This window comes from Ruditapes philippinarum, unplaced genomic scaffold (assembly GCF_026571515.1).
Source record: "Ruditapes philippinarum isolate M1 unplaced genomic scaffold, ASM2657151v2 ctg121_1_1_1_1, whole genome shotgun sequence".
NCBI lineage: Eukaryota > Metazoa > Mollusca > Bivalvia > Venerida > Veneridae > Ruditapes > Ruditapes philippinarum.
Genome location: NW_026861840.1, coordinates 1,039,872 through 1,063,683, shown reverse-complemented (window position 1 = coordinate 1,063,683; position 23,812 = coordinate 1,039,872). Strand labels below are relative to the sequence as shown.

The 23,812-nt window shown below is 34.5% G+C and overlaps 1 protein-coding gene and 1 long non-coding RNA gene across 4 annotated transcripts in view; one reads left to right on the top strand and one right to left on the bottom strand.

The window, feature by feature from the left end:
* Positions 1-16,621, bottom strand: part of LOC132717051 (uncharacterized) — a 27,494-nt gene extending 10,873 nt beyond the window's left edge. The window contains exons 1-2 of the long non-coding RNA XR_009623901.1: positions 15,319-16,621; positions 14,395-14,475 (exon numbers count right to left, since the gene is read on the bottom strand). This is a non-coding gene — a long non-coding RNA (uncharacterized LOC132717051). The remainder of the gene's footprint in view (positions 1-14,394; positions 14,476-15,318) is intronic.
* LOC132717050 (heavy metal-binding protein HIP-like) lies at positions 12,597-23,812 on the top strand. 3 transcript variants are annotated; one of them, XM_060700445.1, is made up of 2 exons: positions 12,597-12,853; positions 13,147-13,696. In XM_060700445.1, the coding sequence occupies exons 1-2, from the start codon at positions 12,682-12,684 to the stop codon at positions 13,578-13,580; spliced, it is 606 nt and encodes a 201-aa protein (XP_060556428.1). In that variant the 5' UTR covers positions 12,597-12,681; the 3' UTR covers positions 13,581-13,696. The 3 variants fall into 3 exon arrangements, with proteins under 3 accessions (XP_060556428.1, XP_060556429.1, XP_060556430.1); XM_060700446.1 differs by lacking the exon at positions 13,147-13,696 and adding an exon at positions 23,264-23,812 and having other exon boundaries at positions 12,600-12,853; XM_060700447.1 differs by lacking the exons at positions 12,597-12,853; positions 13,147-13,696 and adding exons at positions 22,725-22,992; positions 23,264-23,812.

Sequence of the window (23,812 nt, the reverse complement as noted above, 5' to 3'; positions counted from 1 at the left end):
CCTACGCTAAGAAACTAAACATGTAAACAAATGGCAATTTAATGCTGGGAGTTGTTGACATGTTTATTTCCAATATATGTAGTAAAATTCCACCTAAAACAAGTGAATTTATAGGTACAAAAGCAAACAATACATTATTCATATATTTTTTATTATGGTTGTAGAAAGTACAAAAAACCAACCTGTTGACATTTAGTCGGATTTGTTTAAAATTGAACGTCAGTAGGTATATTTAAATGACAACTTGTTGTCAAACATATTTCAAGCATAATAGTACCGGAATAGTGGTAGAACTACTTTCAATCCGTATTGTTTCCGAGGTTATTATAGATAATAGCCGAGGCAGTTCAAAATGTAGTTCGACGCCCCGTGTATGTGCCGAACCTAAAGCGGTCAGGGGCAAGTGTTTTTTTGAAATCACTCGGTCACGGAGGCCCTTAAATGATCTATGGAAGAAAATAAGAAGACCATTACACAGTTTTGTTTTTTAATCAGAAATATATGTATAAAAAAACGTCATTTTCCAAGAATTGCGGCTTTCAGATCCGCAATTGAAAAAGCACTTACAGCATGCACGAGTTCCTAAAATAATCCGGGTAATGCCATAATTATGGAATATCGGGCCACTCAGAATCGGGCGAGGCGAGACATTCCGATGAGACACGAAGCGAGGCACGATATTGAAACACGAGATCTCGCAATGTCGAAGTATCCCGTACCACGAGATTTCAGAAATTAATTAATTTTTATTTCTTTAGATAGGGCAAGTATGAAATGATTAATATTCAAGTAATGATTTCTGAGGAAGTTAGATGCTTGTAACCCAAAGGAATTCGCGTTAAATGTGAAATAATGCGTCATAAAAGTAGCAAAATGTAAACAAAAGTAGTATTTTGACTTCAATACAAAATTCTAAATCACTTCAACTGTGCAAACTGCAAAAAAGTAGCAGATGAAAAAATGCTTCAGGTAATTAGCCAATAGCCAATGAGTATCTTTTTAGAGCTATAAAAGTATACCAAAAATAAAAAAGCTTTAATTTTGAGGAATACAAATAAAAGCATTTTCAGGCATAATGGGCCTTTAAGTGATTTATGTAGACTATATAGGGAATACTACTTAGCGGTATATGACCTGGAACCAATTTCTTGTCTCGCGTCGACGAACGAGATGCGAAGCGAGACGCGAGAATTCGGCGAGATGCAAAACGAGTCACGATATTGTATCATTCAGTATCAACCGATTACGGTGTTCCGTTTAGACATAAGTAACATTTTTGTCTCCCTTAACAGCTGTGCACAATGGTAAAAAGGTGAAAATAAGATGGTACGATGATACGATGGTACGATAATAAAATCACGATGATGCGATGACACGATAGAGAAAATAATATCGCGTTTTCATCATCATGCCATCGCAGTTTCATCATATCGTTCCTTCGTATTTTCACCATCGTAACATCGTCTTTCACCATAGTACCATCACGTTTTCATCATCCAACCTTCGTTGTTTCACCATCGAACACTCGTTCTTTCACGTTCGTACCATTGTGTTTTCACCATCGCACCATCGCGTTTTCATCAACGTACCATCGTGCCATCGCGCTGTCGCCATTGTACCATCGTGAACGGGATTTAGTATGTTTCAGTCTATGCCTTCAGGTTAAGCAAATCAATTTCTTGAATTAGAGATATTATAATTAACAGTTCACTTAAGGTTTTCATAAAGAAAGCATAAGCAAACCTATTGATGATTACACTTGACATGAGGTAAAACGGCGAAGAATTTCTGACGTGGGGAAATGTGTTACAAATAATTCATAAAAAATGAAATGAGACAAATGTGCTTTCTTGTCCCTTAACAAACTTGATCGGAGCACATTTATCACACAAATAAGTTTTTTGGTATAGACATTTGCGGTCCCATTTGTCTCATGTGCAGTGGGACAAATGCGACCGCAGACAAATGTGCTCCGAGACAAATGTGCTCCTACAAGGCTCCCTCAAAACTGTTTTCACTGCGACTATAGATATTAATAAAGGATCGATCTTTATAGCTGACGTTTTATTCTTGTTGTTTACTACTTCTGGACTGAATAAAATATAATAATATGTAAAACATGCTCGAATTCGAAATATTCAGCGTATAACTTTTTTTCTTTACTGTATAAGTACAACATTGACCATCGGTGTGTATGACGGTCATGAAACAACATTAGAATTACAAGACTGTTATTCCGGGAGAATGGATCACTCTCACTGAGATTACCAACTCGTCCTATCCGACTCCTAACACAACGAATTCACACAGTCCGAATAAAGTTCAATACTCCGTATTACCGTTTCTTGTATTCTAGTATTTCTAGTATTCAAGTTCAGTATCCCCCAGACATAAACTAACCAACATCTGTGTACGTTGGGCAACCGGTACTAGTACCAACGCATAAAATCCAATTTGCATATTAGTACTTTGTGATAAAGGCGAACGTATTGAAAGTGCGAGGTCGAATACTTGAATCTCGACTACGAGTTTGAAGGCCACCTAGTTCAACAAGCAATAATCACAGTATTGCAAGCAATGTAGGAGCACATTTGTCTCGGATCACATTTGTCTCACGAGGTGTGACCGATGTGCTCGTAAACATTTATATTTGCGAAAAATGGGAAATGAGACAGATGTGTTCGACACACAATAGAAAGGACACTCGAATGACATTTGTCTCACATTATTCCATAAAATTCTAAAATGGTAATAATTATGCCCGTCCGTATCATGCCAACCAGTCATTGTTCTGTGTTGTCTGTATTTATAATACCGTTTTTATGTCACTTCCGACCGATCAAAAACTTCCTACCTCTGCATAGGAGTCCTATATTAACTAAAAGAATATCCCAGTTCTGCGTGTCACAATGAAAATTTCTACCAGTGCAGTATCCAGAACTCAAACACATATGTAGAGAGTCCATTCTTATCGTTATTAATTGTGACACGTTTCTTTTCGATGCTTAAAGATTATAAATAATTTAAGAAATATTCTTTGCAACACCAAGGTAGTATCTACGGTGGCATATAGGGACATAGTATCTTCTTATCTATTACATGCGCACGCGATAGCTATTACGTGGCCACGCGATACTAGTACTATTACATGTGCGCGCGATAGCTTTTTTAAAGGGACACGCGATTTTAGACATTTTGGTAAAACAAAAATGCGAGCAAAGGTGTTATTTAATAAAGTGAATTTCAATTTTAATATTGGTGGTTTTTCCACGTCATAGCAAATTTTACAATAACAAATGATACGCTAGACATTTTCTTTGGAGATACATTTTTTTCCGTTTTATCATAAGTCTTTATTTGTTCTCTAAAATGGATCTAGCTATGTTTTGTAGGTCTTTGAAAAATGTCAATTTTATATAGAATATAGAGGGAATATTTAGTGGTACATGGCCTCGAAGGATTTTCTTGTCTGGCGTCGACGTACGATATGCGAAGAGAGACGCGAGATTCAGGCGAGATGCGAAACGAGTCACGATATTGTATCGTTCAAATATCGCCCGATTACGGTGTTTCGTTTGGACATAAGTAACAATTTTTGTTCCCCTGATACACTATGCACGATGGTACAATTTTGAAAACGTGATGTAACGATGGTACGATGATGAAAACACGACGGTACGATGATGAAACAACGATGGCAGGATGGTGAAATCACGCTGATGCAATAACACGATGGTGAAAATAATATCGCGTTTTCATTATCATGCCGTCGCAGTTTCATAATCGTAGCATCGTACTTTCACAATCGTACCATCACGTTTTTACCATCGTGATTTCGTAGTTTCACCATTCCTGTTGTACCATCGTTGTTTCGCCATCATACAACCGTTTTTTTACGTTCGTATCATCATGTTTTCACCATCGTACCATTGCGTTTTCATCATTTTATCACGGTGGACGGGATTTCGTATGTTTAAGTGTATGCTTCAGGTTCAGCCAATCAAATTTCTTGAATTAAAAGTATAATAATATATAGTTCCACTGTAGGTTTTAGGTTTAAGATTTTATATAAATATATGTACAAACCTATTTATGATGACAATTGACATGAGGTAAAACGGCGAACATCGATTCTAAAAAGCACATATGCAGCTAGATTTTTATCGTTATCAATTGTGACACGTTTCTTCCCGATACTCAAAGTTTTATAAATGATTAAAGAATTATTCTAAGCAACAAAAAGGTAGTAAAAGGGACTTAGGATTTTCTTATTTATTATGTTCACACGCAAAAGCGTTTACGTGGCCACTCGATACTTATATCTGCGAACGCGATAGCTATTACGTTCAAAAGGAATAGTTATTGCGTGCGCACGCGATAACTATAACGTGCGCACGCGGATAGGTATTCTGCATTTGGAACCTGGGCGGGCTTCCTCGCATGAATAGTTCGACGCTCCGAGTGCGTGTCAAACCAATAGCGGTTAAAGGCAAGTAGTTTTTTTCAAATCACCCGGCCACGGAGACCTCTAAATGATCTAAGGAAGAAAACGAGATGACTATCCCACACGTATTTTGTTTTCATCAGAAACATATAAAAAAATATTGCCATTTTAAGAGAAGTGCTACTTTCAGATCCGCCATTGAAAAGCACTTACAACGTGCATGAGTTCCTAAAAGAATCCGGGTAATGCCATAATTATGGAATATCTGACCGCGCCCAATCGGGCGAGACGCGACATTCCGACGAGACCAGAAGCGAGCGAGGCACGATACTGTAATGAGATCTCGCCATGTCGAAGTATCCCGTACCACGAAATTTCACGGCTCGCTTCATGTTTTGCCGGAATGTCGCTTTTCTTGTCTCTCGCGCATCGCTTCGTGCACGTGCTTCTCAAATGCCTGACTATGACAAAGGAACATATTCCCAACAGCTGGCAAAAAAAAATGTTAAATTTCTTAGACAATTAGTCTTTTCTGACATGTTTCTTTAAAAAACTAACGACTATATATCATACACACTATTAGTAAATCTTAAAGAAATATATTTCGTTAAAATTTATTTATTGGCACCATGCCATGATAAAAAACACTAATTTAAATATAAATATAGTAAATTTCAAAGGTTTTAAGTTATTGAGCCGACAAGAAAGATGCATTTGTGCCTTTTGTGAGTCCGTTTAATCACATGATGCATTTCGTAAAAAATAAATATAAATTCATAAAAACGAAACATTAATTCGTAATTACGAGATATTAATTCGTTATTACGAAACATTCGTGATAACGAAATATTAAATCGTTTTTACGAAATATTAGTTCGTAATTACGAAATAATATTTCATTTTCACAAATTAATATTTCGTAATTACGAAATATTATTTCGTAAAAACGAATTAATATTTCGTTACTACGAATTAATATTTCGTAAAAACGAATAAATATTTCGTAAAATCGAATTAAGTCTTGGAAAAAAAGTGTGGAAAATGTCACCTTAGGGGCTCCGTATTGTTGCAATTTTGGTAAATAGTTTACACATACATTTATTAAACTATTAATATTTTATAATATCAACTGCCTGCCGAAATAGCCTTTTCGGGACGGGAAGATCTTTTCAGCATTTAATATACATTGTAATAATGTACAGTAAATGACAATGAGGTTTACATTCTTACATGTATATTAGAAACATAATACGTCTAATGGGAAAAATCACAATTGTTTATTAAATTGAAGTGCACAACAGACGCCATTTCTCATTTTTGAACTGTTGAAATAAAAACTATTTAAGCACCATATATTTTTGTTTATATTGTTACGATGGTTGTTATGATGGTTTTGTTACGATGATTCTCGTTAAAGTTCCATTACAAAAGAAATATAAAGCACTTTTTGCCTGGTTGAGAAATAATTTAGTAACCAATTACTCAGGTATATTATTTTGCTTGCTGTCCTCATTACTGAATGAAGGTATTGTGACTGTTCATGGTTACTCAAAAATGGAATAGGATTTCATAAAAACGAATTATTATTTCGTAAAAACGAATTATTATTTCGATTACGAATTAATATTTAATAAACACGAATTATTATTTCGTTAAAACGAATAAATATTTTGTGAAAACGAATTAATATTTCGTAATTACGAATTGATATTTCGTAAACATGAATTGATATTTCGTTATTACGAATTAATATTTCGTTTAAATGAATTAAGTCCCGGGAAAAAGTGTGGAAAATGTCACTTTAGGGGCTCCGTACAATTATGATTAAGTTTGTTTGAGAAAGATTTTTGCAATTAAAGTTAGAGATGAGCGTGCGTAATACCCACATATGAGAAACACACGAGCTGCATATCTGGAACAATTCTTATACTTTCAAGACATTTATGAGAGATGTAATCTAATTCCATTAATATCTACACGATATAGAGAGTTCCAACAAACCTAGTATAAACAAGATCAGGAAAGGTTAAATAGATAAAAGTATCTCAAAATATTTACATTTCCCTTTATATGATGTATGAATGATGATTTAAAGAAATCAGTTTTAAAATTATGTTACTGTAAAAAATCTGGAAACAAAGTGATCCTTCGGATGCATTAATCACAACAAAATTACAAGAGAAATGCAAATATAATGAGTAAATACAATAACAACTTTGGTGAAATTATCTTACCCGAGTATTTCTATTAAAGTTCAATAAATTAATATAAAATATTCAAATAGACCTGCTTATACGAAACAAATACCAATAACATCATGTCTGATGTATGTGAAGCATATTTTAAAGAGAATAACGTTGTGTTATGCCGTGAATCATATCAAATGTATGTTAACAATACATAATCACATATAAAAAGTTAACAAGGTCATGCAATTTTCTGAATCAATTTTATAAATACTTGAACAAATTAATGTATTATCTCAACAGAATTTCGCACATAAAACTCGATAAATGATTTTTTAAATTCATTTGTGTCACTAATATAACTTTACTGTTTTTGCTTCGCTTTTTCAATTTCGAAATAAAACGTTCATAACATAATCATATACTTTCTACATATAGTCTCTCTTTGAATTTGTAAGATATAATGATATTTTGTCAGTTTTAAATTTTCATTGAAATCAACAAGAAATAAAACGATCTTTAATAAAACGTTTCATGCATCATTAATACGGAATGCAGATATTGTTTTTCCAACGCTTTTTATGAAATACCATAATGCATTTATACATTGAGAAATAGATCTACTATTCAATAAAACCATTAAAGCATCAAACTTTTATATATAGAATATTTATATAAGGTAAATTCATTTGTAACATGAGTGACATTACTGTTTTGCCAATACATCGATACCGTACTTTGTCTAATGTTCTTACTGACCGGGTCGCCTGAACCAGTGGGCGGAGCGATCCCTTCTCTGGCGTAATGTCAATTAAGTTCCTGCTGAGAATTATGCAATTAAACAGGAGGCAGCTCGCAGTAAACAGGACCAAGTGCGCATTAAACAGGACACTGTCATGTATGAAATTCCATAGTAAAAAGGATGATCCCCTTCATTTACAAATAATTCCATTCCATGCAGAATTCGTGTTGTTGCATACGACCGTAAAAAAACTTTTAACTCTATTTAACGCCTATTTTTGATTTTCGGGTATATATAGAACAAAATGAAATAATTCGGTTTTCGTAGGTAAAGCCGAAGTGAAGTGACTGTTCATCTGAATGAAGTGTTAAATTACGGTCAGCTTGGTTTTTCATTGTCGTCTGAATGGCCGTTGTAACACGATAAAATAACGCGAAATCGAAATGCAAAACGAAAAATCCCGCTTGCTTGCGGTTCATCCTGTGATATATATCGGATGTAAATAGGGCAAAATATTGAGCTATTTTTTTGCGGCCTTTTCCCCTCTTAAACGTAGTAGTAAAATCGCGAAAATGCGTTGCTGTTCTACTGCTACAATGTTACTGCTACTGCTGTGCTAATGCTAATGCTAAATTCACGTTTTATAATTTTGCTACTGCTACTGCCAACTTCACGCTTTATAAATTTGCTACTGCTACTGCCGAGCTACTGCTACTGCCAACTTCACGTTTTATAATTTTGCTACTGCTACTGCTGTCCTACTGCTACTGCCAACTTCACGTTTTATAATTTTGCTACTGCTACTGCTGAGCTACTGCTACTGCCAACTTCACGTTTTATAATTTTGCTACTGCTACTGCTGAGCTACTGCTACTGCCAACTTCACGTTTTATAATTTTGCTACTGCTACTGCTGAGCTACTGCTACTGCCAACTTCACGTTTTATAAATTTGCTACTGCTGTCCTACTGCTACTGCCAACTTCACGTTTTATAAATTTGCTACTGCTACTGCTGAGCTACTGCTACTGCCAACTTCACGTTTTATAATTTTGCTACTGCTACTGCCGAGCTACTGCTACTGCCAACTTCACGTTTTATAATTTTGCTACTGCTACTGCTGAGCTACTGCTACTGCCAACTTCACGTTTTAAATTTTGCTACTGCTACTGCTGAGCTACTGCTACTGCCAACTTCACGTTTTATAATTTTGCTACTGCTACTGCTGAGCTACTGCTACTGCCAACTTCACGTTTTATAATTTTGCTACTGCTACTGCTGAGCTACTGCTACTGCCAACTTCACGTTTTATAATTTTGCTACTGCTACTGCTGTCCTACTGCTACTGCCAACTTCACGTTTTATAATTTTGCTACTGCTACTGCTGAGCTACTGCTACTGCCAACTTCACGTTTTATAATTTGCTACTGCTACTGCACTCTGCTACTGCTACTGCTACTGCCAACTTCACGTTTTATAATTTTGCTACTGCTACTGCTGTCTACTGCTACTGCCAACTTCACGTTTTATAATTTTGCTACTGCTACTGCTGAGCTACTGCTACTGCCAACTTCACGTTTTATAATTTTGCTACTGCTACTGCTGACTACTGCTACTGCAACTTCAACGTTTTATAATTTTGCTACTGCTACTGCTGAGCTACTGCTACTGCCAACTTCACGTTTTATAATTTGCTACTGCTACTGCTGAGCTACTGCTACTGCCAACTTCACGTTTTATAATTTTGCTACTGCTACTGCTGAGCTACTGCTACTGCCAACTTCACGTTTTATAAATTTTGCTACTGCTACTGCTGAGCTACTGCTACTGCCAACTTCACGTTTTATAATTTTGCTACTGCTACTGCTGAGCTACTGCTACTGCCAACTTCACGTTTTATAATTTTGCTACTGCTACTGCTGAGCTACTGCTACTGCCAACTTCACGTTTTATAATTTTGCTACTGCTACTGCTGAGCTACTGCTACTGCCAACTTCACGTTTTATAATTTTGCTACTGCTACTGCTGAGCTACTGCTACTGCCAACTTCACGTTTTATAATTTGCTACTGCTACTGCTGAGCTACTGCTACTGCCAACTTCACGTTTTATAATTTTGCTACTGCTACTGCTGAGCTACTGCTACTGCCAACTTCACGTTTTATAATTTTGCTACTGCTACTGCTGAGCTACTGCTACTGCCAACTTCACGTTTTATAATTTTGCTACTGCTACTGCTGACTGCTACTGCTACTGCCAACTTCACGTTTTATAATTTTGCTACTGCTACTGCTGAGCTACTGCTACTGCCAACTTCACGTTTTATAATTTTGCTACTGCTACTGCTGAGCTACTGCTACTGCCAACTTCACGTTTTATAATTTTGCTACTGCTACTGCTGAGCTACTGCTTCTGCCAACTGCACGTTTTATAATTTTGCTACTGCTAAGCTAAAGCTGAGCTATTGCTACTGCCAATTTCACGTTTTATAATTTTGCTACTGCTACTGCTGAGCTACTGCTACTGCCAACTTCACGTTTTATAATTTTGCTACTGCTACTGCTGAGCTACTGCTACTGCCAACTTCACGTTTTATAATTTTGCTACTGCTACTGCTGTCCTACTGCTACTGCCAACTTCACGTTTTATAATTTTGCTACTGCTACTGCTGAGCTACTGCTACTGCCAACTTCACGTTTTATAAATTTTGCTACTGCTACTGCTGAGCTACTGCTACTGCCAACTTCACGTTTTATAATTTTGCTACTGCTACTGCTGAGCTACTGCTACTGCCAACTTCACGTTTTATAATTTTGCTACTGCTACTGCTGAGCTACTGCTACTGCCAACTTCACGTTTTATAATTTTGCTACTGCTACTGCTGAGCTACTGCTACTGCCAACTTCACGTTTTATAATTTTGCTACTGCTACTGCTGAGCTACTGCTACTGCCAACTTCACGTTTTATAATTTTGCTACTGCTACTGCTGAGCTACTGCTACTGCCAACTTCACGTTTTATAATTTTGCTACTGCTACTGCTGAGCTACTGCTACTGCCAACTTCACGTTTTATAATTTTGCTACTGCTACTGCTGTCCCACTGCTACTGCCAACTTCACGTTTTATAATTTTGCTACTGCTACTGCTGAGCTACTGCTACTGCCAACTTCACGTTTTATAAATTTGCTACTGCTACTGCTGAGCTACTGCTACTGCCAACTTCACGTTTTATAATTTTGCTACTGCTACTGCTGAGCTACTGCTACTGCCAATTTCACGTTTTATAACTTTGCTACTGCTACTGCTGAGCTACTGCTACTGCCAATTTCACATTTTATAAATTTGCTACTGCTACTGCTGAGCTACTGCTACTGCCAACTTCACATTTTATAATTTTGCTACTGCTACTGCTGAGCTACTGCTACTGCCAACTTCACGTTTTATAATTTTGCTACTGCTACTGCTGAGCTACTGCTACTGCCAACTTCACGTTTTATAATTTTGCTACTGCTACTGCTGAGCTACTGCTACTGCCAATTTCACGTTTTATAATTTTGCTACTGCTACTGCTGTCCTACTGCTACTGCCAACTTCACGTTTTATAAATTTGCTACTGCTACTGCTCACTGCTACTGCTAACTTCCTACCGGTCCAATGTACAATAACCTTCGTTATTATTTTAATTAGTTTAATTAACAGTTTTCCCATGAAAAAAATATTAATATAAGCTTTTATGTAATCTGGGTCTTTTCGACCCTTTTACAAGCTTGACATGCACGGTGTCTCCTGTCATCTCAGAATGATTTCTTACACAGAAGTGGTGTGGATTTTGTCAGCTTCTAAAGTTTTTACTGCAAAAAGACACGTTGTTAAAAATATCAGGTTTCTTTGTTGCCACATGAAGCTATAGGGGTAGAATATAGATTCTTAAACATTACAAAATTTTGAATGTTTATAAAGACAATTTAATGCAATATCGTTGCTTCCTTTTTGGGAATTTCTCGGTCTATGGGAGGGGATATTCCTCCCACACCCACTTGACTATAGATAGGTACAACTACAGGCCTTTATATTACGAAACATGCAAAGCGCCTGTTTGAATGCAATATTTCTAGTGATTCAGTTATTCAATCGCATGCAAAGTAATACAACTTTGATTCAAACGAATTGACAATTCACTCAAATGATTTTTGTCAACTTTTTTCCCCGGGGAATAGACCTTGGACCCCCTTATCTACAATGCGTATCCTTAAAATGTGTCAAGGTATGTCCCTGACTCGTGACATAAAGTCCTTACGTGCGTAAGTATGACTATCTGTTTGAACTAACGTATCAAAGTCTAACTGTAGTAGTTAGACTTTGATACGTTAGTTCAAACAGGCTCTTATAAAATTTGAGAACGGTGTAGTTATGGTAAAGTTAGGCCCTTATAAAATTTTCCTTTTGGACTCGATTTACTTACGCCCTACCAATCATTCTTCGATATTGAAGCCAAATTAAATGCAAGAGTAAAGATATCTAGTCAGCAGGTGCGCGATGACGTTCTAATTCGAATGGCGTAAAAACATGAAAAAGGGCGCAAGTACCACTTACGTCCTTATAGCACTAGACCGTCGATTAACGTAATATGGATAAAATCAATAGGATAATCGTAAACAACAGTTCCATTACCAATCTTAATACTCATTTACAGGTGAACGTTCTTCTTGTAGGAAAATTTTGAAAAGAAAAAGAATACGGCATCAATGTAGACCACAACGATATTCGAAATCCGGGTTTTAGTATTGCCAATAAAGTTAAGGGACAAGCTGTTAAACTGAGCCTGCAATTTCATGAAAATAATATCACAATGCACATGCTTTTTACATAAAGTTATTAAATACAAATATAACAACATATTTGTTTACTTGATTTTTACCAAAACTGATTAACACAACATGACATTAACTGCTAATAATAACAGCTCCTTCAATAGGCCTCCATAAGAGACGACGCCGCTCACCGGCGTCGCCATTAACAAACTTCAACGGGCTGAATGCAACATACTATATACCATAAATATATATTTCAATATAAAAATAAAAAAAGAATTCGACAAAATAAAGTTTAGAGAGATAAAATATATTAAATATTAGTAAGAGAAATAAAAATAATATTTTGAGCGGCCTAAATACCGGTAATCTGTTTACGGTTAAGACCTTCTTTTATCTTTATCGGATAGATACATAACTTGTGAAATACCGGCAACACTGTTTAGTCGGAAGACAATTTGCTTACAAGAAACTTCAATTGATACATAATATCACATTTCATGCAGTTCAAGATGTTTCACTGGGGGACGACACTTGTTATATTTGGGTGTTTAATTAATGTTTCTTCACTTGAAGAAAAAATTAACATCAAATGTGGAGAAGATTACAACATCCTGAAAAAGCTGATCGAACTTGAGGAAGAAGTTAAAGACCTTAAGACTAACCTAAGGGGTAAGTTTTTTTATCGTTGCAAAAATAACATTATAGCTTTTTTGAGAACGTAGGAAAAGTATAAAGATCATCATATAAATAATTTAAACGATGCATGTAGCTCAAAAAAGATTTTAGTATCAACTAAATCATCAATTATCATCAATTATCGTATTCACTTACTATTGAAAAGAAAGCTGCACAATTATAAGAGGCGTAAATTGAAACGGTTTTCGTTTTGATTAATCTCATTCTTAACTTTTTACAATGTAAATACTGGAATAAACATATAAGCCTGATACTTTCTTTAACAGAACATAGCAGCGAGAATGAAAAATGCAAGAATGTAGCATTTCGAGCCCAACTGACAAAGAGCCTTGGAACTGTTACTCTTGGACATAAAATTGTTTATGACAGTGTTGAACTTAACAATGGCAAAGCGTTTCATCCATTCCATGGAGTGTTTACTGCTCCGTGTGATGGGATATACCTCTTTTCGATCACGATCGGGAATGTAGGTAAACAGGGAGTGATTCATCTGAAGAAAAATGGCGAAACTATCGAATATGCATGGGCTGGTTACAACATAGGTTGGGATATGGGAGGTGTTACGACTGTGGCTAAACTTAACGCTGGTGATGACGTGTGGGTAGAGGGAAGAAAAATTATTGATGGTGTAAATACTCACGATGGGATTGGTGTTCGAAAACACACTGGCTTCGCGGGAGCGTTAATAAATGCACTGTAATTCGCCGTGTTCTAGAAAGCATTAATATGATGATTGTAACGACAAACCATGTGTGAAAAAATGTCTTTAGATTTGTGTAACAATTTTGAGATGATAATAAATAATTGCAATTTTAATTCCTTTGGTATGTCTTATATATGATTAGGCGGCTTGTTTTCTCGTATCCACTCATGTTCAACATCCAATTGTCATCCTGATAATTGCGATGATTCAGTTGTTCTCTGATAAAACATGCACACGTGATCAAAATACTGCATTAATTCTCTTAAGAAGGAGATTTGAAATAATTGTAATGCTTTTAAATTAAATTAAATTAAATTAGATACGATTTATCATCAAATATCCAAAACATTTCACTTATTCACATCATAATTAATCCCCAAAACAACCAAAGTCAAGGTAATAGAAATGACAGAGTTTGTTACTGTGACAAATCAAGTGATACATATTTGATTAAGAAAAGTTTTATTGAAGGGATCCACTGACGTCTTTTGATATGACAGGATACGAAATAATTTTGGAGGTTAATGTTCCATTTGATGAAGGTATACACCAATAAATGTGTACAAAAAATTCAGATCATTTGCTCACTTGATTTTACTAAAATAATTATTCTAATTGTGAAAAATGACCCGAAGCAGAAAAGCGTTGCAACGCTTTCACTCAAATTGGTCAAATGCCCGCTCTCGTCTTATCATTAAATTGTGGCTTATTAAGAATATAATTACCGTGCGTTCGTTTATTTGCGATAACTTTACTTATTTTGTGAATAAATATTCATTTTAGTAGAGTATTACAAATAAAAAGCAATTACATTTCATGTACTTGGTCAGAATCTGGGTAACTGATATCAGTACTCATTCTACGTCTGAAATGGTCATCAATATCCAAATATCTGTAAATGACAAAGATATGGTAATTTAAGCAAAATTCATTGTGACCTCGATGTAAAGGTCATTTCAATGTCAATATTATAGTTGAACTATTCAAGATGTCCGTCCTGTCATAAATATATGAATGACATCTGATCATTGATAACAAAGAAATGGCAGTTTAATCACAATTCAATAATTTGACTTTAAAATATGTCTTTATTTTTATTATTCAAAGGCAAATAATTCTTGACATATTCAGTCGATTTAGCTCATAAATGAATTTGATCGATACCTCATTGCTATACATATTCTGTATAAAAAATTTAAAGAATGGAGAAGAAACGAAAGCACTAACAATGTGAAATATAGTGGGTTTTTTTTGTTTTTTGTTTGTTTTTTGTTTGTTAGATTTAGCCTATAATCTAACTTTGTTGAGATTTCATGGTGAAAATTGTCAAGATTGATGAAGAAATAAAAGCGTTGGAGTGGTAACAATGTGAAATATAACAGATATTGTAATTCAAGGGCAGATAACTCTGGACATATTGCTTAGGGTATGTGGATACTAGAGTGGTAACAAGCTAAATTTGGACGGACAGACAGACAGGCGCATACTCAGGTGAGCTAAAATTAACACACAATAACACCTAATAATAACTGGTCAAAATTAATTTAAAATATGGACGTTATATGCGGCAGGACCATGCCTTTTTGCCGCAAAATGTACGTCAGAAAAATGTGGACGATATGCGCCGCAAAACGTCCATATATCTACGTACGTTTTGCGTTATGGACGTTTTGCGATGTTAAAGGGCGTGTGCAACGGCATAGATTAATTTTTTATTTAGAAACAGTGACGTCACCTGTCTATCGACAATTAGGCTGAATTAGGCATCACAACTTCTGCTGGTTCTTCCGACTTCTGTGTTCTGTTCTGGTGCCATTGTCTTGAACATAATGTTGACCAGTCTCTTCAAAGAAGCCTTGACAGCCAGAGAACTTGTGACAGGTTAGATTGTCGTTTTGCATGGCCACAGCAATTTGTAAAATAAAGTAAAATAACCAGAATCAAAATGCTGAATTTACGAGGTTAACGCATTACGTTATCACAACTTATAATGTCTAAGAATGACATTGCTAACCATTATGAAGCATCCCTATGAGCAAAGTTTAATATATTAAAGGGTAGATCTACCTGGACAATCAGTCAACATAATTTATGGGTAGATAAAGTTTTATATCAATACTTTATAAACATCAACACAATGATATACTGTCAGGGCATTTATTACAATGTATACTCCACTAGTCACAAGGTATTTGTTACGTCATAAAGTCTAGTGATGACGTGACCATTTTTTTTAAATAAACCTTCAACAATGTCTTTAGTAGGGTCACTTTTTCTCAGACTTTCTCTGGCCTTCAGCCCAGTATTGCTAATACTAATAGATCTAGATTGTTCGTAATAACAATTTGAAAAATTGGTTTGTTAGATAAATTTAACACAATATTGTCATAAAATACTAGTCCTAGAAGACAACTCTACCTTCGGCTACTTTAAAAAAACACAAAAATGAAGTCTTTTTGCCATGTTTGTTCAGAACCGCTCCATAATTTTTTTCTCCAAAATTTTTACGTGTCGGTTCAGGGCAGCTTCAGGAGCTGACGGAGACTGGGTCGAAAAGGAATATGCAGAAGCGGGCTCGGTTTATATACCCAGTCTACTAAGCATGCGCGAACGAGATTGAATGACTTGTTAGGAGGAGGAGCCAAATATACAGGCCATTGCAAAAATACTGTGACGTATAGCGTAAAAATAAAGAGTTTAAACTCAAGCGCTTAAACTGAATATTAAATATGTTTCCAAATCTGCTAGTATATAATAATTATTGTCGATGGTATAATTATCTTTATATTTATTATTATTATTATTATTATTATTATTATTATTATTATTATTATTATTATTATTATTATAGAAACGGCAAAAGTCGTCCATATGGCAAAAACTCCGAAAATAATATGCACGATATGCCGTCCCTATGGCAGTGAAAGGGTTAAAAGTAAAATCTTGCGAAGGGAATAAAGAAAGTAATTAAAATTTACCACAAAGGGGTCAAAATACAATGTTTGCGAATATAACTCTTACAATAAATTTTTGTGATATATTCTATTAGCATGCTGCTTTAAAAGTAGAACATTACGTTTTTATAATTTATGTGCAAATTTATGTCAATATTATCCAAACAGTATGTTCTTTTCATAAAATCCATAACGACCGTAAAGGCCTCAACAGACGGTAGGATTTAGTTGTACAGCACTAATTAGAGATAAGATGTACACTTTTCAAAGCTATACAACACTTGCATTCAGACGGTAATTCTACACTGTAAGAATCATCTGAGGTTTCCCCTACAAAGGATCCTTTTATATTGATCCTTTACATACTTTACTCACTAAATACTTTTTTTCGCCATGAGTAATGATTGAAACACCTCCATTTAAAAAAAAATATAAATATTTTTTTAATGTGAAGCCTGACCGAGACTCAAACCTGGGACCCTCGGAATACCGTACTGCGGCTCTACTGACTAAGCTATCTGGCCGCCTACAAACTACCTCCCCTCCCCTAATTAGAGAACACTTCAATACCGTGACATAATCATTTTCGGAATAATTTGGGATTCGAGCATAACACAACTTTGGGTCTCCTGAAGAGTTTTCAACATCATTTTTACCCCATCATACTACTATGTTTACCTTTTAGCCCTAATTGTTCTGGAATTTCATTCATTACAACCATTATCAGGAGATAATTTGGTTATCTGTTACTTGTCATTGTGGGAGGTCTGTAAAAAATCTGTACAACAAGATTTTCAAAATAGAACATGTCCTATCCCTTACATCTAGACTTAAGGTTTCTGAAATCAAGAAATAGTAGCCTTCACACATTAAGATTTGTCTGTACATCTTAGTTTTAATTGGTGTTGTACTTCAAAATCCTACCGTCTGTTGAGGCAATAAGATGTCCATGGAATGGGTTTTTGTGCAATTAATGGTTATATATGGTGAGAAATCATCAGGTGCAACACTATATATCCTATTATGTATATAATATTAGTTATAAAGATTGTTGACAGGTTATATGGCCCTATATAAACGGCTGTTTGTAAATATAACCCGAGCCGCTAGGCGAGGGCTATATTGCAAACAGCCGTTTATATACGGCCATATAACCTATCAACAATCTTTATAACGAATTTATAATACAGCAAACATCATTTTTTAGAGAAAAAAGTAAGATTTCTTCATGAGTCGACAACAGCCGTGTATATAAAACTATATAAACGTCACGATTATCCAATGAAAAGCGACATTACAAACTTGCAGTATTATAATGTATGAAAAATAGTAAATTTGTAAAAACTATAAGACAAGATCCGGGTATTGGGTAACAGGATGTACTCCTACTGTAAAAAAGTAGATAATATCAAAAAGTGTGTTGTAAACGTAAACATATTATCCCTTTATAGATATACTATGCTCATGTATATAGTAATGGTAAAGGTAATGTAATATGCAACATAAAGGTAATGCAATATGCAACATAAAGGTTATGTTATATGCAACATAAAGGTTGCTTTTTAAAAGGCAATCTGAAGATAATGTAACATGGAGGTAATGTAACATAAAATATGAAGGTAATTTAACATAACGGTGCATTGCTCCTTAAAAAATGACTGACAGCAATTTATGTTTACCCCCACCCAGCCAAAATCACACCTAAAATACATGTATACCAATATGGGCAATTTTCATGACGGTGCAGCATACTCCAGAATCCGCCCGATTCCTATAAAAGTATCACTAATACGCAGTGCAAGCTATGACATTTTCAAAAATGACCAAATAAAGTGTCTGTCATGCGTTTAGATTTTTTCACAAAAAATTTATCCGAAATTTCTTACTTGTTTGGCGCCAACTGTCAAAGCTTGATTTTTAACTTTTTAACCTCCATTCGGAGAGGTCACAAATAACATTTACAAAGCTACCAAAAAATGCTAAGTTTCGGGTAAAAACCCAAAAATACTGCTCATTTCCTACTTACAAACAAGAAAAAAATACAATGACAGAGAAATATCAGAAGTTTCCAGTACCTTCAAAACACCATGTCTGAGTTATTAAAAAAATTGACCGGGGCCTGCCATCATTCGAATATGTCCCCTGCCCCCTTAAATAGTCTTTATATCAACATTTTGTTATGTACGCCATTTGATTCAATGGGTTGCCTTGATCTTGACATGTTGTTGTTTACTTTGGTAGACTTGTAACCCTTATGAGACAAGCAAGATATGAACATATAAAGAAAGAAAGACAAAAAGAACGAAACAAACGTTTCGTATTTCAAACACGCATTACTAACTTCACTTTAATATAATGTTTTTATACATTTACCGGAGATGAAAGTCCTCATGCATAAATAAAGCGTTAATTTAAATTTCAGTACGCCTTACATCGCACATTTTGCAAAGTATTTGCTCTTAAATTGTAAGATTTTCCTATTGATTAGATCAGTATGCTTTTAAAATTGTTGACCAATAACTACTTACTGATTTGTTTATGTCCCAGCCAGCTATAAGCACGTAAACAACCAGAAAATGTAAAAAGTAAAGAAGATAAATGAATATTAGGCTACAACAAATTTATTTTGTAATGAAAAGATAATTGTTTTTTGATATTTTACTTGATAAAATAAGGAATTTTCTAATGAAGTATTTCTTTATTAAAATCAAATGTTACGATTATTTATTTAACCAATTGTAACTGTACTTCTGTTTAGTGAGATTCTTCGTCATAAGAAATAGAGGATTTGTTTAGTTCAGTGTAAGATTCGGAATATATTCACCGAGTGAGCACCAAAAGGTATATTTCACGAGTGGCGCAGCCACGAGTGAAATATGAACAACTTTTGGTGTTCAGAAGGTGAAATATATTTCGATCTTACACTAAACTAAACAAATTTTTTTTTTTATTACATGCAAAGAAACGTTTTAAAAAGACATAAAACCTAATGCTGAATGAAAAGCGCGCCAAATAATAATACAACGTGACGTCATTTACGACGTCACGTCATTAAGTTGGTACCCAGTATTGTGCACGCTGGTATTTCACTAAAACAACGTAAGGGGTTTTAATTCAAAACAGTGAAATTATCAAAGTGTAATTTCGCTGTTTCAAACCCGTGAATTACCCAGTTTTATATCACTGATTTTAGAGGATATATCAGGATGGAATATATTTCACCGAGTGAGCACCGAAAGGTATATTTCACGAGTGGCGCAGCCACGAGTGAAATATGAACTTTTGGTGTTCACGAGGTGAAATATATTTCGATCTTACATTAAACTAGACAAATTTTCTTTTTATTATATGCAAAAAAAAAACGTTTAAAAAGACATTTTTACCTAGTGCTAAATGAAAAGGGCGCCAAATAATAAAATTCTGGAAACTAAAGTGATCCCTCGGAAGCATTGACCCCAACAAAATTACATAAGAATTGCAGACTCGGTTTGATTGAGTCTGTACATGAGAGATAATGAATAAGTGCAACATCCCTCACGGCCCCTAGCACCGGCTTGAGCGGTACTCAATTCTCAACACTTAATTGTGCCGGCATCAATGATCCCGAAGGACCAGAAAATATAACAACACTGAATTACGACGTCACGTAATTAAGTTGGTTTCCAGTACTGTGAACGCTTATATTTCATTGAAACAACGCAACGGGCTCAAATATTCAAAACAGTGAAATTATCAAATTGATAATTTCACTGTTTCAAACAGTGAAATTACCAGTTTTTATTTCACTGATATATTTCTATAAACCACCGAAAAGCATGTAATAAATTTCTATAAACAACCGAAAAACATGTAATAAATAGTTATTTTAATTATTCTATTCAATTATTTGTTTGTCAGGATTATATCAGAAATGAATGTATTAGAAAATGACTAAATAATTTGTTTCACAGAATTGCTTTGTTTCTTTGTGATATTAGATATGATAATGTATAAAAAATAAAAGATAGAAGCGATTACTGGAATAGTCTAGTCGTTATCCGAAATCCTTTACAGATAAGATTAATGTTCAATTCAATGCAGATATATTCTATTTTATGTCACACCTTATAAAATAAAACCAATGCACTTTCAGCGTTTGCATCCCGTGATGTTCCTATAGAAATCGGTATTGAATATAATCTTATCAATCTAGCCTCGTTTTCATTTCCAGAGTCCAAAAGTCTATCACACCCCATATAGCCTTTACATTTCAAGTGTCCAAAAGGTTCAAATCAAATCAATATTACACCCAATATGGCCTCGTTTTCATTTCCAGAGTCCAAAGTTTCACAACAAATCCATGCCAGTCCCTGCATAGCCTTGTTTTTATTTCTGAGAGTTCAAAATCCATATGTTATCTTTATTGTAATTAAAGTAACAAATTTCCGTCGAAATGTCAAAAAATAGTGGTATGAAATCATTAAAATATTTGAAAACAATACTGATTCTATTGGACTAGTACCCAGCTGCAAAATCCATATCAAATCCTTAATGTAATTGAAGTAACGAAGTTCCGTCGATATGTCCTCATCCAATTTTGGTACAGCTTTATACTCGTCCAATATAATGCGGTATTGTACTCAAAAATGTGTAAAACTACATAGTTTATTACTTTTTAAATTATGAACTTATTCATTTTATGTACAGTAAGATATCTGAATACTGAGAATGTGATAATAAAAACAGCAGAAATGCTAAGTTATTTGAATTTAAAACTTTCATTTGTATGTTACTATAAACATTGCAATATATGGAGGATATTGAATGAGTGTAAGTTTAATACTGTATTTATTGAACGACTTGAATAAAATTATATTATGCGGGCCTCTGGCGAGCATAATATTATTTTATTCAACGAGTTCAATCAATTCAGTAATGAACTTACAAGAATTTATTATTCTATTTATCACATACCAAAAATAAAGACCGTTTGAAGTTAAAAAGAACCATTTTTCATTGACACGCCTATAGTATAACGTTAACATTTAGCGCGTCTTAAATTGTTTGTAAAACGCAAATTGACGTCACGTCGAAATATATGCATGGCCGTTAAGATTTTCCTCATGTGGTACCTCAATTTTATTTTAGCTGACAATTCTGACAATGTCAAACTGTTCAGAGAAAGCAAAGCTAGCTGAAATTGATAAATAACTTAAATGTCAAAAGAAATAAAATTCATTCAAATTACCAATCACCATATATCGTCTCTTATTTTTTTTGTTTGTTTCATTTTAACAGTCTGAAAAATACATTTCTTCCACATGCAAAACTGCTCTTGATGACATTTCTCCATATTTAAGTATCCTACGAGCAATTACTTCCGTATGCTTTATTAAAACTTGAAAAAGCAATGACAGCCATCAGCCCGAATAATAAGTAAACAACCCAGCGTTCGTTAGGCAGCCTTTCAACAGTTCCAAGTTTTCCAATTTCCTAGCCGCTTTTTGAATGTTTACACTTCTGTCGACACTTATTTATTGTCTGTTACAATCCTCAAAAAGTTTTCTTTCTTTTAAAAAGGTGTATGACTAAAAATCCAAATGATATCACCTCTGAATCAAACACAATTATTTTCCTCCCGTGAAATACACAACGTTTAAAAATGGCGGCCGCTTACATTTAACAAAGCCAGGTCTAATATAAATTCGCAGTAAGTAACAGAAATATGGATGGATGGTTGGACTTTTTCTGCTACAATAATTTTTTTATTATTATTAAAACAAGCGGTCATTCATATTTTTTTTAATAAAATGAATAATATCACCGCCATTTAACGTTGATTGTCGAACTTATTTTTTAGCCCAATACTTATTGTATTTAATGAGAAATTCGACTAAATGAGGCTCTCAATGGAGAAAACAGATTTTAATAGGAACGTTAATATAAATGAAATTTCGTTTTAACTTGATTTCAGGCATAAAATAAAAAGAAAATTTGTTTGTTTGTTGTGTAAGATGTAATTTTATTTCATCTCGTGGCTACGCCACTCGTGAGAATACTGTTTTAAAGCCCACTCGATGAAATAAAATTTCATCTTACACACAAACAAACAAATATCCTCTATATCTTTAAACTTAATCAGAGAAATAAATATTATATTTTAAGCGGCCTAAATAATTTGTTTTAGGTTTAGACCGTCTTTTCACTATTTTCGGATTTACATAACTTGTGAAATACCCGCAGCACTGTTTAGTCGGAAGACAATTTGCTTACAAGTAACTTCAAATGATACATAATATTACATTTTATACAGTTCAAAATGTTTAACTTGGGGACACTTGTCTTATTTGGATGTTTAATTCATGTTTCTTCACTTGAAGAACCAATTCACAGTAGATGTGGAGAAGATTACAACATCTTGAAAAAGTTGGTCGAACTTGAGGAAGAAGTTAAAAACCTTAAGACTAACCTAAAGGGTAAGTTTGTTATCGATTCAACAATAAAGTTATTATAGTTTGTTTGAAAACGTAGGAAAATTATAAAGGTCATCATATAAATAACTTAAACGATGCAAGTAGCTCAAAAATGTTTAAGTATCAATCAAATCATCAATAATCATATACACTTACTATTGAAAAGAAAGCTGCACAATTATAAGAGACGTAAATTGAAATGGCTTTCGTTTTGATTAATCTAACTCTTAACTTTTCACAATGTAAATGATTAACCTGATACTTTCTTTAACAGAATATAGCAGCGCAAATGAAAAATGCAAGAATGTAGCATTTCGAGCCCAACTGACGAAGAGCCTTGGATCTGTCACTCTTGGACAAAAGATTGTTTATGACAGTGTTGAACTTAACAATGGCAAAGCGTTCCATCCATTCCATGGCGTGTTTATTGCTCCGTGTGATGGGATATACCTGTTTTCAATCACGATCGGGAATGTTGATAAACCGGGAGCGATTCATCTGAAGAAAAATGGCGAAACTATCGAATATGCATGGGCTGGTCATAACAAAGGTTGGGATATGGGAGGTGTTACGACTGTGGCTAAACTTAACGCTGGTGATGATGTGTGGGTAGAGGGAAGAGGAACTGTTGATGGTACAAAATCTCAAGATGGGATTGGTGATCTAAAACACACTGGCTTCGCGGGAGCGTTAATAAATGCACTGTAATTCGCGGTTTTCTAGAAAGCATTAATATGATGACTGTAACAACAAACCATGTGTGAAAAAAAAGTCTTTAGATTTGTGTAACAATTTTAGATGATAATAAATAATTGCAGTTGAA

What these genes read in the sequence shown, in the direction of transcription:
- LOC132717050 (XM_060700446.1), top strand. Translation starts at nt 12,682, where the DNA reads ATGCAGTTCAAGATGTTTCACTGGGGGACGACACTTGTTATATTTGGG. An exon ending in CCTTAAGACTAACCTAAGGG is followed by an intron (nt 12,854 to 23,263) that starts GTAAGTTTTTTT and finishes TTTCTTTAACAG; the next exon opens with AATATAGCAGCGCAAATGAA.